The sequence below is a fragment of the Dipodomys merriami genome, unplaced genomic scaffold (assembly GCF_024711535.1).
Source record: "Dipodomys merriami isolate MVZ:Mamm:240054 unplaced genomic scaffold, mDipMer1.0.p SCAF_1, whole genome shotgun sequence".
Lineage (NCBI taxonomy): Eukaryota > Metazoa > Chordata > Mammalia > Rodentia > Heteromyidae > Dipodomys > Dipodomys merriami.
The window spans coordinates 12132570-12146471 of record NW_027202270.1 but is presented as its reverse complement, the minus strand read 5'-3'; the positions used below and the strand labels follow the sequence as shown (position 1 = coordinate 12146471).

Genomic DNA, 13902 nt, shown 5'->3' with positions numbered 1-13902 from the left:
CAGCATCCATGGAAGAGACCGGAAAGACAAAGAAGAGGAAGATGGGAAGATGGCAGCAGAGACTCTCGCTGTGGGGCAGCCAGCCCAGAAGTACATGAAGTCCCCGGAAGCTGTAGGAGACGGGGCAGGATTCCATCCTGGGGCTTCCCAGGGAGAGCCCCTACCTTGTCCACTTTGCTTCTAGACTAATGGCCACCAGGACTTTGTGAGAATAACTCTGTCTTCGGTCATGAAATTTGCGATCACTTGTTAAACGGCCTGTTAAACAAACACAGGCTCTAAAGACAACAAAGCTGACTAATGGACACCACGTGCCAGAAGGTCTCAGTTGGTCAAATGAGTTCCCTAGGAGGGACCCACAAACGTGGCCAATAGAGAGTCATCGTCTCTCCTTACCAGTTCAGTCTGGGCGGGGAGCAGACCCTTCTCCAAAGGGGCCCTGCTTCCTCTCCCTGGCCCTCATTCTGCTTTCTTAGCCTGCTAAGCAGGAAGGAACAGGGTCTCTTCTTGTCACAGCCACCAGGAAGAAAAGAAGCAACCTAAAAGGCAAGAGTGAATGCATCAAAGCCAAGAGAATTCGTTTCCTTAACATGGCTCCTGAGTTTTGAACTTGGCCTTCATTCACATCAATGCAGCTCCTGTACCAGTCTGTTATTTTGTATCCGAATACAATCATTCTAACATAAGCTAAGAAAATGTTATCAGAACCTTGAAGAAATGGGCTTAGACATTGCATAAAGTCAAAAGGCTAGCCTAAATGATTCACAATCAAAATCAGACCGTTGAACCATCCAGGGGCCAGGCTCCACAACAAACAGACTGGACATGGCGTCTCCCTGGGGTCAGAGCCAGGTCCCCCTCCCCCACACACACTGGGGTCAGAGCCAGGTTCCCCTCCCCCCCCCAACAACGGTTTCCATCAAACCCTCCAGGTCAGAATATACAACTAGTAATACAATCTTCTTGGTCATGGGCCCAATCAAGGGTCTGTCTTTCAGATTTGCTCTCCTCCTACCAAGACCATTGGGGGAAAATTCCGAAATAGAAATTAAAAAATAGAAATAAGTAGAAATTAAAAAAATTTAAATATCTATGGTGTTTTGGCAACTTTCTCCCCAATCACCCCTACACACACACACACACACACACACACACACACACACACACACACACACACACACACACACACACACACACACACACACACACACACACACACACACACACACACACACACACACACACACAGAATCCAGAGTAATTTAATTTGTATTACAACAGTGCCCTCTAGTGGCAAATTTATGCCCGTATTTATTTATTATTTACTTATTTATTTGCCAGTGCTGGAGCTACCACTCAGGGCTTAGGTGCTGTCCCTGAGCCTCTTTGTGCTCAAGGCTAGTGTTCTATCACTTGAGCCACAGCGCCACTCCCAGCTTTTTCTGAGTAGCTTGTTGGAGATATGTCTCGTGGACTTTTCTGCCCAGGCTGGCTTTGAACCTCAATCCTCAGATCTTAGCCTCCTGGGTAGCCAGGGTTACAGGTGTGAGGCACCAGTGCCCCGCTTAATTTTTATTTAAAGGTAATCAACTACATCTCATAAAAATCAAACTCTGCTGCGATTCAGTGCGTCTTAATTTGGTTTGTTAATTGCAAAAAGACAGGCAGTTCCAAACTTCACCTGCAGTCTGGCGTGAGAGACAGGAAAAGGACCATGATGCATAGCAGCGGAAATCTAGCAGTCTGTGACCACAGGAATTCCAAGGCATTGGGACAAGAGTGTCCACAGCCTTTCTGGGGTGATCTTTGCATGTCTCTCTCGACTTTGATAGTGTTTTTGATCCCTTTAAGCCCTCAAAACTCCCTTTTCCCTCAGCTGAGCTACATCAGGGGTGTCTGTGATGAGCCTCGCTGGCCAGGGCAGGGAAACCCAGAGCAGCCTGGGGCTGGCACGTGGACGTGCTGTGGAACAGGCAGAGGAGCCTCAGACCCCAGGAGAGGAAGAACCCCACGGACTCCACTCCCAAGTTACTTGAGCTGATCCGAAACTCTGGCAAAGTAGCAGGGTATAAAATTAGCCCTCAAAAATTAATGGCTTTTCTGAAGAGCGCAGCTGAAATCAGGAAAGCAACTTCTTTTGCAGTAGCCCCACAAAAAACAAAATACCTAGGAGTTAGCCTAACTAAAGAAGTAAAAGACCTTTACGATGAAAACTTTAAAAACCTGAAAAAGGAAATTAAAGCAGAACTAAGGAAGTGGAAAAACCTCCCATGCTCTTGGATTGAGAGGATTAAAATTGTGAAAATGGCCATATTGCCAAAAGCTATCTACAAATTCAATGTGATACCCATCAATATCTCAACTTCATTCTTCAATGAAATGGAAGAAGCAACCCAAAAATTCACATGGAACAATAAAAGACTCCGAATAGCAAAAACGATCCTTAGCAGAAAGAACAGTGCTGGAGGAATATCAACTCCAAATTTCAAACTCTACTACAAAGACATAGTAATCAAAACAGCTTGGTACTGGCACAAGAACAGACCTGAGGACCAATGGAATACAGCTGAAGACCCAGCAATAAACCCGCAGACCAATAGCCACCTAATCTTCAATAAGGGAGCTAAAAAACTAGAATGGAAGAAAGACAGCCTCTTCAGTAAATGGTGCTGGCAAAATTGGTTAATCACTTGTAGAAAACTAAAGCTAGATCCTTATATATCACCCTGCACCAGAATCAACTCCAAATGGATCAAAGACCTTGGAGTCAAAGCAGACACTCTGAAAACATTACAGGAAGGAATAGGAGAAACTCTAGGGCTCCTTGGCTCAGGCTGAAATTTTCTGAATAGAGACCCGGAAACACAACAAATCAAAGAAAGGTTGGACAAATGGGATGGCATGAAGCTGCAGAGCTTCTGCATGGCAAAGGACATAGCTAGCAAGATCAATAGAAAGCCCACGGATTGGGAGAAGAAACAGGGAAAAGAAGGAGCAGGCAAAGGACTGGCAGGGGTGTTCCCATACCAAAGAGAAGTAGCCAGGAGGGAGCCGCTGCCCAGCTAGGCAAGTGAAGGGGTGAAAGTGCTCACCTGAAAAAGAACAGGAAACAGGACGCACCGCAAAGGAATAGGGAGGAAAAAGAAGAAACAGCAGACACAGAGTCCAAAGACTGAGAAGCCTTGGAGAAAGTACTAGAACAGCAGGCAGTATTGAGTTGTTCCAGGAATTTCTAGACATTTTGTGTCCTGGAAATGAAACTTTTTTTAATCAACGGGAAACACAGTGGGTGCTGTATGTGGCTCCAACCCCGAGTTTGGGGCGGGAAGAAAGGCCTTTTCCCACCAATGCCTCTTCCTGTGTAACTGGAATTGGCCCTGAGGATGGGTGAGTAGGAGAGACCAAGGGGCAGATGGGAAGCTAGGGCAACAGCACCACCTGCTGGCATGAATCAAGTAAATCTCCATCTCTGAGTCTTCACCCTGGTCACCCCAAATCTTAATGTCCCTCACTCTACTTCTGCTGACGAATACCTTCACAAGCTTCCAAATATTATTATTCTGTTCATGCTTAACAATGTCCAAATGATGCGTGCAAAAAAGTGTAAAATACTATTAATAAAGTTGAAAGTGGCTAATCAATTACGATACAGCTGATTTTAATATACCTATAAAGAGAAATAAAATATTCTGATTATTAGGCGACTCTCAGGTTTAACAGGTGATACATTTTACATTTTAGGCAATAAAATATAACTATAGTGAAACCTAATTTGATAAACTGGATGAAATCAGTTCCTAGTTCATTCTTATTCCATATCTTTTTTAGTCAGTTTCAGGATGTATTTGATCTTTGCTACACATAATCTTCCTCTGAGATACAGGAACATAAACAATGGCACAAGTACTAAAAAGAATTAGGGAGGTGGATGTATCGTTTTACTGTTTCATTGATCCTCCGAAAAGTTATAAAAGAAAACCATCTTCATGACATTTTTAAACTGTGGGTCTGAAGGGCCAATTATAGTGCTAATACAATATATAATAAATTGAGACAATAACACTAAAAACTCTCTCCCACATTTATAGTGCTTAGTAATATCTACAAGGTTTCAGGAGTATCACCTTGATTCTCCTAATGACCTTTGTTCCAGTACCCAGTCTCCAGAGGAGCCTGGCATGTTCAAAGTCACATGAGTACAAAATGCAAAACCTCAGCCTTTCCCACACAGTTCACTGTCCTTTCCAAAGTATTACATGGCAATTTGGATTTAGCATTCTATAGGATAGAGTAGGTGTCATGTTAAGAGTGTCTTACTTTACAAGTCAATTTCATAAGGTACTTGCTCAAATTTCTCAATATTCTTTATGATTTCCATTTAGTTATTCTCACTCAGGTATTGTGTGAAAGACATTCAGACAACAGTAAAAAGGAAAAGTAAGAATGATACGCTAAAACTTCCCCCCAGCTCTACAATTCCAGGCAACTCAAAGTCCAACTGAAATAAGATATTTTGTAAACCCTGTCATAGGAAACTATATCAAAATTAAGTTATTCATTCTATTTTTCTGAGCTCAAGTTTTAATCTGGAAGAGAGAAAATAGAAATGGAAATATACTTGTTCTTTATGGACAGAAGAAAACCAATGCAGAAGCTTCATTTTTGTCCATTTTAAAATATTCTCTTTTTTCTTTTCTTTAGCAGTGTAAGTTCTGAGCTCGGGTATATCTTGCTAGGCAGGCCCACTACCACTGGAGCCCCTGCCTCAGCCCTAAGAAATCTCATTCCCATGAGCTTTCTGAACAAGCCCAGCCTACACTTGCTTTTATAGGATCTGTCTTCAGACCTGGACTAAATCTTTGGATCTAAATATTCAGGTCTTAGCAGGTCTAAATATTCAGATCCAAATATTCAGATCTAAATATTCAGGTCTAGGCAGGTGGCTCAGTGATGGAGCACTTGTGAAAATTCTGGAGGTTTGGAATTGATCACTAGCACTGAGAAAAAAAAAGGAAAAAAAAGAAGAAGGAAGGAGGGAAGAAAGGAAGGAAGGAGGAAGGAAGGAAGGAAGGAAGGAAGGAAGGGAGGAAGGGAAAGGAAAGGAAAGAAGGAAGGAAAGGAAAGGAAAAGGGTGAAGGGAAGGAGAAAGGAAGGGAAGGAGAAAAGAAGGGGGAGAGTAAAAGGAAGAGAGGAGAGGATAGAAGAAAAAGGAGGAAGGGAAAGAAGGGGAGGGAAAAGATCAGGAGGAGAGAGGGAAGGAAGGAAGGAAGGAAGGAAGGAAGGAAGGAAGGAAGGAAGGAAGGAAGGAAGGAAGGAAGGAAGGAAGGAAGGAGGGAGGAAGGAAGGAAGGAAGGAAGGAAGGAGGGAGGGAGGGAGAGAGGGAGGGAGGGAAGGAAGGAAGGAAGAAGGGAAGTATTATATGGGCAGGATAGGCACAGAACATATAGTTACCATATATACAACAAACACCTTGTTCAAGCAGAAGTGTTCCATAAAATATTAAGTGAATATATATAAATATAAATGGATGAGTGACGAGTATTGCAAAGGACTTTCGGTATTTAAATAGGGTCAAAAGAATCCAGATCCTATGCCATTACCCAGCCAGTCCAATCCACATAACATGCCTAGCACAGATCTCACATTACCCATAGGCTAGGGATTTTTTTTTTGTTTTTGGTTTGTAGCAAGACCTGCTGATTGGTCAAGAGCATGCAATCCAGGAGATAGAAACACAACACTCGAGAGCCTAGCGTGCACGTTAACCTGATTTCCTGGCTGCCAATGTTTCTGCTCATTAAACAGAAAAAAAATCCAACATTGTTGATCATTTTCAAAACACTTTGAATTTCCATTTGTTGCAGATGCAAGCACATTTCAAGGCAGAAATCACAGGAGGCGACGTGGTGAACAGGGCTGGCCTACTTTCCAAAGGAGGTCACATAAAAATTAAAAAGCACTGAAGAATAAGTAGTCCGTGCTGTCCAGGGGATAAACTCTGCAAAGCCAAGTGGAAATGAAGACCAAATTACAAATGCTAATCACTGATATATAATGCATCAGCTCATCTGCATACAGTGCACGTATGCTGACAGATGCTGACCGCAACACTTGCGGCTGGGTCCGCGTGTTCCCAGGAAATGCAGCCACTGTGCCTGGCTGTGTTTGCCTATGGCCAGGGCAGCGGTCTCTTCAGTATCTGTGGGCTTTGAACGTTTGAAGTGAAAGCCATATAGCCCTACACAGAACAAGAAGATTCTGGACTCAGGCTCCATGTCCCCACCCTATCCAACCTAATATAGAAAAGGCCTTTGTTTTAGGCTATATAAAGAATTCTTCTTCTTCTTTTTCTTCACCCTGGATTGGCAGACGATGGGAACACGTGGAGATGATCTTCCTTGTTCCAAGCTCCTTGGGGCCCGCAAGGGACAAAGGGCAGACTCTTCCATCCGGGGCTTCTTTACTCAGGGAGGTGGCTTCCTCTGGACAAGATGGAGACGGCCTGGTTTCCAAGTCCTTTGACAAGCTGTTCACTACAGGCTCCGGATTGATGATGGTGAATCCTGTGTCTACATCTGTCTCTGCCTCGAGCTTCTGGAAGCCGTCTTCCTCGAGGTCCTTCGTTCCCCATGCAGGTTTGAGGACGTGTGGAGGCAGGTGCGGCCAGCTGCTCGTGGCTGGGCTGCTCACCTGGGAGGCCAGGCCCGGGCTCCTCCACGAAGGGCCGTCCGAGCTGTCTGCGGTGCCCCTGGGCTCTGGAAACTCCAGAGAGCGCACCTTGAATCTCCTGCTCCGGCTCCTCTGGGTCCTCCATTCCATGGTTCTCTGTGCACACCCAGAGGCCAGCCTGGATCCCAGGGCGCCAAGAAAGGAAAGTTCACCATTCTCAACACTAGGGCCTGGACTCAGCTGGACCTATGAGTCAGGAAAGGAGAAAGAAATGGAACTTACTTTAAAAGTTAATCAAGTATCACCCAATGCCTTACTCATCCCCGGCCATACCACACCCGGGGCAGGCTCAGTAGTGAGATGAACTGAGGTGGCAGGTCAATCTGATTATACAATCAGCATCCACTCCACACAGCTTATTTCCCTCCATTAACTTGCGGACAAGGCGAGACTCCAGGAATTGCATGTCTGCTGAGAGATCTCACCACCACGATGAAAAGATGTGCATCGCTACTGTTTGATGACCTCGCTGACTGCTACAAACGATACACTGCCAGTGCACAAAAAGCTTAAAGCCTTAGATGTGAGGTTACAGTTAAGGACTGGAATAAGAATCTAAGCTTTCAAAGCTGAAATAATGCCATATCTCCTACGTTATTCTAAGATGTGTGGACATTCCAAGACCAGTAATCTGGAATCTTCTAAAAACAAATATCCCTTATATATTTGTTTTTTTTTTTTTTTTTTGGTCAGTTGTAGGTCTTGAACTCAGGGCCTGGGCAATGTCCCTGAGCTTTTTCTGCTCAAGGCTAGTGCTCTACCACTTGAGCCACAGAGCCACTTCTGGCTTTTTCTGCTTATGGGGTGCTGAGGAATCGAACCCAGGGCCTCATGCATGCAAGGCAAGCGCTCTACCACTGAGCCACCTTCCCAGCCCATCCCTTATATATTTGTGAGTGTCATTTGTATAGAGTAGAGGCTGAGGATGCAGAAAAAAAGAAGTAGCTGTAGAATCTCGGTATTTTAATCAGAGGCATTTTTACTTTGGTTCCAACATTATCCAGCTCATTCAGCAAAATTCCCAGCCTGCAGGTAGCTTCCAGCTCCCTCCAGAGGGTGGCGCTCATGGGTACACCTTCTGTCCTGAGACTCCGGAGCTTCATGCCCCTACCCCTTGTATTCTCCCAGAAGATTTCTGGAAAAGATAGTTTTCTCCATCTTGTTAACAGTCTGCAGAACAAATTTTGGTATTCAGGATCTATGCCTGGCCCAATACCTAATAAAATTAAAATAAAATGAAATGAAAAGCTGGATGCTTGTGGCTCACACCTGTAATCCTAGCTACTCAGGAGGCTGAGAGCTAAGGATCACAGTTCAAAGCCAGCCCAGGCAGAAAAGTCTGTGAGACTCTAATCTCCAATAAAATACTCAGACAAAGCCAGAATTGGTGCTGTGGCTCAAGTGGTAGAGTGCTAGCCTTGAGCACAAAGAAGCTCAGGGACAGTACCCAGGCCCTGAGTTCAAGCCCCAGAACTGGCAAAAAAAAAAAAAATGCAGTACAGAAGGACTCTACATACATATTACTAATCATAAGATAAATAGACAGGGCTAGGAATGTGGCTTAGTGGTAGAGTGCTTGCCTATCATGCATGAAGCCCTGGATTCAATTCCTCTGTACCAGATACAGAGAAAAAGCTGGAAGTAGGGCTGTGGCTCAAGTGGTAGAGCACTAGCCTTGAGCAAAAAGCTCAGGAACAGTGCCCAGGCCCAGAGTTCAAGCCCCAGGACTGGAAAAAAAAAGACAGATCGATCAATATAGATAGATAGATAGGTAGATAGATAGACAGAGAGACAGAGAGACAGACAGACAGACACACAGACACACACACACACACACACACATATGTATTAGCTCAGGAAATAGGAGGAATAATTGACAAATGGATTTGCTTTAAAGTTCTTTGAAGCAAAGACAAAATAATTAGCAGAATGAACAGACAAGCCAAGGAACAAGATAAACATATTTTCAAGCTATTTCTCACACAAAAAATTAGTACTCAGAAAATATGAGCTCTAAATATTGAATACCAAAAGAACGATAATCCAACTAATAAATGGGCACAAGAATTGAACCAACAGTTCTCAAATGGTTAGTAAGCATCTGAACAAATGCTTGACACCCTTAGCCATAAAAGAAATGCGAATCAAATTGGCGCTCAGATTCCATCCCATCTGTCACAACAGTCATCACCAAGAAAACTAACAACAACAAATGCCGGCAAGGATGCAGGAGAAAAAACGAGTCCTTACGCATTGTTGATAGGAATGTAAGTTAGTGCGATCACTATGGAGACCAGTATGGAGGTTCCTCCAGAAATGGCAACTATAACTACAATATGATCCTGTGGTGCTATTCTTGGGCATAGATCTCTCACACAAGAGACAGCTCTGCACATCCATGTTTATAAACATGGAATGTTTATAGGGATGCTCTTTACCATCACCAGGCTGCAGAGTCGGCCCAGTATCTGGTGAATGGATGAGGAAGACATTGCTCAGACTCAGTCGAGTATTATGCAGCAGGAAAGAAGATGCAGCCATGTCATTCGGAGAAGAATGGCTGGAGCTGGAGATCATCATGTCAAACAAGATGAGCCAAACTCAGAAGAAGAAATAGTGCATCTTTCACTCCTGTGCAGACCAAACAGTAATCATACTAGTAATAACAATAGGATGACATAATTGTAAGAAGGGGGGCTACTTGGGGGGAAACCGTGGGCAGAGGAGGGTGCAAAGGAGAGGTGATGGAGGATGAATTTGTTCCAAGTATGTCATGTATAGGTATAAAAATGGCACAATGAGACCATCAAAACTTTCTGAAAGGAGGGGGAGCAAGGGAGGGTCTTAAGTAAAGGTAATAGAGAGGCCATGGATTTGGCCAAAGTACCTCATATGCATGCACATAGAAATCGCAATAAAACCTTTTATCCGACAAGCTTAGGTGGGTCCTCTTTTGTAAAGACAGAACGTTACAGCTTGTTCTCAGGAGTGTTGTAGGGCTCTCCATTAGTCCATGGCAGACAGGGCAGTTACGAGAGAAGGACATGCAAGCGAGAGCCATGCCAGCTCAGCCAGTGATGGGTGGCCTGGGGAGGAGCTTGGCGACACAGGGAAGAATTTTCCAGATGACGATCCCTCATTCTCTTGGCAAAAACATAACGTCGTAGACACAGAGATGTCAAGGAGAGGGGATGGAGGTCCAGCTTCAGAGCAGGGAAGAACATAAATGTTTGGGGAGACTTTTAGGGGCCTAGGGGGGCGGGGCAGGGGTGAGGATGAAGGAAAGCTCTGCCCACCCTGGGGGGGGCCGTCCTAGGGGATGGGGCTCTTGTACATCTCATGGGTTTTTCCCTTTGTCCAACGCTCCCCAGATGTGACTTGACTTTACAAGGAAACTAATGGTGTAGACTGTGATTGCGAAGGAAACATGGTGAATCCTTTAAAGAAGGAATAAATCAAGTCATGCCTCCTGCTGCACAAATGCTTAAACACACAGGCACACACACACACACACACACACACACACACGCACACACGCACATGCACACACGCACGCACATACTACATTGTTATTTGCTAACGATGTTGACATTAGACTCTGGAGACTAACACTGAAGGAGAAACCTCAGATGCCTTAGAAAGGAGACATAACAGACATCTGAAGGAGAGGATGTGTATCCACCTTTTCCACAGGCAAACAATTCTGAAGTCATGTAACAGAATCAGTAGGAGTCTTGCTTTATTAACTGAGACAGAATTGAAGAAGGACAGCTTGCCATTACTTTTTAGCTTGCTATCACTTTATCTGATAGACTGAAAAGGGGGTTTCTAATCATTTCTCTTGGGATATTTTCCTATTAACACTGTGAACACATTTATATGCACATATACAGCCGACTGTGAACACATTTATATGCACATACACAGCCGACTGGACTGAAATTTTCTTCCTTCCTTCCTTCCTTCCCCCTTCAATCTCTCCCCCGCCCCCCTCTGTCTTTGCAGTACTGGGTTTGAAATCAGAGTCTTGCTCTTGTTTGACAAGCATTTGAGTTACAATCATTTGAGGCACACCCCAGCTCTCTTCTTTCTTCCTTCCTTCCTTCTTTCCTTCCTTCCTTCCTTTCTTTCTTTCTTTTCTTTCTTTCTTTCTTTCCTTCCTTCCTTCTTTTTTGCTTTTAAAACAGGGTCTCCCTTTTGCCCAGGGCCAGACTTAGACAGTGTTCTTCTTACATCCACCTCTCACATAGTTGGGATTACAGGTGTGAGTCACCATACCTGACCTACAATTGTTAACCACATAGACTTCCAGGCCTGAGAAACACTTTCTAACTGTTAACTCAGACAAGTAACTGAGCTCTGCACACCTATTTCTCATCTGGCAAATAGGAAGACATAGGAACATCGTAAGGTTTTATAAGGATTAAATAAAATTATTCATTTTATAATGTTAACATAGGGCACAAGATGAGCTGCAATGATTGAAACTGAGTTCTGGGCCCTGTCTTAAAGATGTGTTTTGTGTCAGAACACTTCCTGTAGATAATCCCCTTTGTTCTAGCAAGATGCCAGTGGTCATCTAATGAAAGAGCTCAGCCCTGAGCTGATAGGGAAACTGAGGCCCAGGTCATACCACTGGTAAGAGCTCAGTTGACACCTCCCACCCCACAAGGGGACAGTGCAAAGCAGCGCTCATAGTTAAACACACACACCCAGGGAAATGAACTTCAACGGAACTTTTGAAGGTGACAAAAGGAAATACAATTTCAAGATTTTTTTAAGGGGTTCTAGCCATCTAACTTGATTGGTGATTTAAAAATATTGACAGTGAGCCGGGCGCTGGTGGCTCAAGCCTGTAATCCTAGCTACTCAGGAGGCTGAGATCTGAGGATCGCGGTTCAAAGCCAGCCCGGGCAGGAAAGACCGAGAGACTCCTATCTCCAATAAACCACCAGAAAACCGGAAGTGGCGCTGTAGCTCAAGTGGTAGAGCGCTCGCCTTGAGCTGAAGAGCTGAGGGACAGCGCCCAGGCCCAGAGTTCAAGCCCCATGACTGACAAAAAAAAAAAAATATTGACAGTGATATGAGTTGCTTAAAAATGAAGTTGATAATACTACAAACTCAACTTTCCCCAAATACAGATTAAAGTTCCTTAGGTCTGGTGGGAAGAGTTCATTATACTTCTTACCATGGCTTGGACAAAATATGGATAGTTGGCAGATGTGTTCAAAGCAATCTCAGGAGAGAGCATTATTTGACTCGATTACCAACTGCTTTTCAGGTTCAAACTCACCAAGTCAGAACTTTCTTATTGTACACAAGGAGGTGTTTTGTTGTTGTTGTTTTGTTTTGTTTTGTTTTTAAATCAGATCGGGGCCCCTCAACTAATATTATAATAGTGCCAATGCTGACACGATTATTTGAAACCCCTCTGGGTCTCCCTCAAAGGATTGTGGTTAACTGATCGGAGGTTCAGCTGTGTGTGGAAAAGTGCGAAAGTTCCCTGGGACTTCCAAAATGTAACCAGGATTGACATCCATCCACAAGACCTGGTTAGATATTCAATCACACAGTGAATTACACCTGTAATCCCAGCTATTCAACAGGTTGAGATCTGAGGGTCACTGTTAAACACCAGCCCAGGCAGGAAAGTCGATGAGATTCACCTCTCCACTTAACCACCAAAAAGCTGGGAGTAGAAGGGTGACTCAAGTGGTAGAGCACCACCAACCTTGAGCGTAAATAGCTATGGGACACAGCACCCAGGCCCTGAGTTCAAGCCCCAGGACCCCCCACCACAAGCTCCCACAGTTCCAAGTGCCTGCACAAACGACACTGTTAAGTCACAAAGACATACCTGCAGCAGAATCGTGTGGCCATCGTAGTCCTGGGTCCGCCAGCGGGTGCGGCTGATGGGCGCACAGGGGTTGGGCAGCAGAGGGACCAGCTGGCCGATCTCTTGAACCCTGAACTGCAGCACCGATGACTCTTGGGGGTCCACCGAGGTTCCGGGGGGCAGTTGCTTCAGGGAGAGCTGCAGAGCGAAGCTGGGGGTGGCATAGAGCACAAAGAAGCAGACGCTGCTCTTCTGCACGGTGGCCTCGCTCTGCAAGATCATCCCGTAGAGCCGGACCGCGTCCTCGTAGTTATCAAACCCGCAGTGCAGGGTGATCCTGAGGATCTCGGGGCCGTCCCGGCGCTGCCTCACGCTCCACGTGGGCATCTGGCTGTCCAGGCTGTAGATCTCCTGCTTGGCAGGGAGGTAAGGGCAGGGCCGGCCCTGGGCTGGGAGACACCGCCAGGGCGCGCGCTGCAGGGAGTCCAGAACGTGGTACAGACGCTCCTGGCCCAGGCGTTCGTCCAGGAAGAGCCACACGCACATCCCTGGGAACTCACAGCGCCGGGGATGGCTCTTTCCATAGTACTTCACCGGCCGGACCCGCTCCGACACCTGGAAGAGACGCACCTCTGGGCAGATGTGATCCAGGAGCTGGTCCAGAGCCTGCTGAAGAAGCCAGCCGTGGCCAGCGTCAGCAAGGAGATGGACAGTCATGGCCGGAGGCTCCTGTGTCTCCTCCATGGTGGGCCAGGGCCGAGGCTTCCCAGAGGGTCTGGGGAGTGGGGACCCCTGGCTTGGGGGGTGGGGGCGTCTCTCTGAACCCTGTAGCTTCAGCTGCAACAGCTGAGCCCAGATCCCCAGGCCACGGGAGGCTGGAACCTGGCTGAGGAAGGGAACGTCACACAAGTCTGAGCTCCACAGCTCCGGCTGTGCGCACCAGAGGGGCTAACACGTCATCCAGCCCGGGCAGAATGGAACTGCTTGTTTGGCTGTTTGTAGGCATTCCCCAGGGTTTCTGTTTGACCTAAAAACCTATCATCCTGAGAAGCATGGGGTGGTTCTTACAGCCAGGCTCCCTAAAGGAAATGACCAGGCGGAGAGAGGAACAGGAGTGGGCTGTGGGCGGCTGATAGCCATCTGTTTGGTGGAGCAGACAAGCATCTGATGGACGCACAATGAGCTTTGATTTCCTAGCTACCTTCCCTGGTGCTTCCCGTGGCCCGACAGGCCGTGGAGCGCCAGACTGCTCCAAACCCTTCCCCACACACGTCCCCCCAGCCCCCTTTCGTCTCATGTTGTTCTTTTGAGCCGTTTAGGCTACAGCAAGAAGAAAA

General features: G+C 45.9%; 1 protein-coding gene across 1 annotated transcript; it reads right to left on the bottom strand.

Annotated features, from left to right (window-relative positions):
- Nucleotides 1–3657: 3657 nt before the first annotated feature.
- Fam124b (family with sequence similarity 124 member B) lies at nt 3658–13697 on the bottom strand. The gene is made up of 2 exons (XM_070015968.1): nt 12587–13697; nt 3658–6915 (listed from the first exon to the last, which is right to left on the bottom strand). Exons 1-2 carry the CDS (start codon nt 13307–13309, stop codon nt 6322–6324), a joined length of 1317 nt encoding a protein of 438 aa, XP_069872069.1. The 5' UTR covers nt 13310–13697; the 3' UTR covers nt 3658–6321.
- Between the last annotated feature and the right edge of the window lie 205 nt (nt 13698–13902).

Excerpts from the sequence above, each read along its gene's own strand:
- Fam124b (XM_070015968.1), bottom strand. The coding sequence starts at position 13,309 with ATGGAGGAGACACAGGAGCCTCCGGCCATGACTGTCCATCTCCTTGCT. Across the intron at positions 6,916-12,586 it reads GCCACACGATTCTGCTGCAG|GTCCAGCTGAGTCCAGGCCC; the intron begins GTATGTCTTTGT and ends CCTGACTCATAG.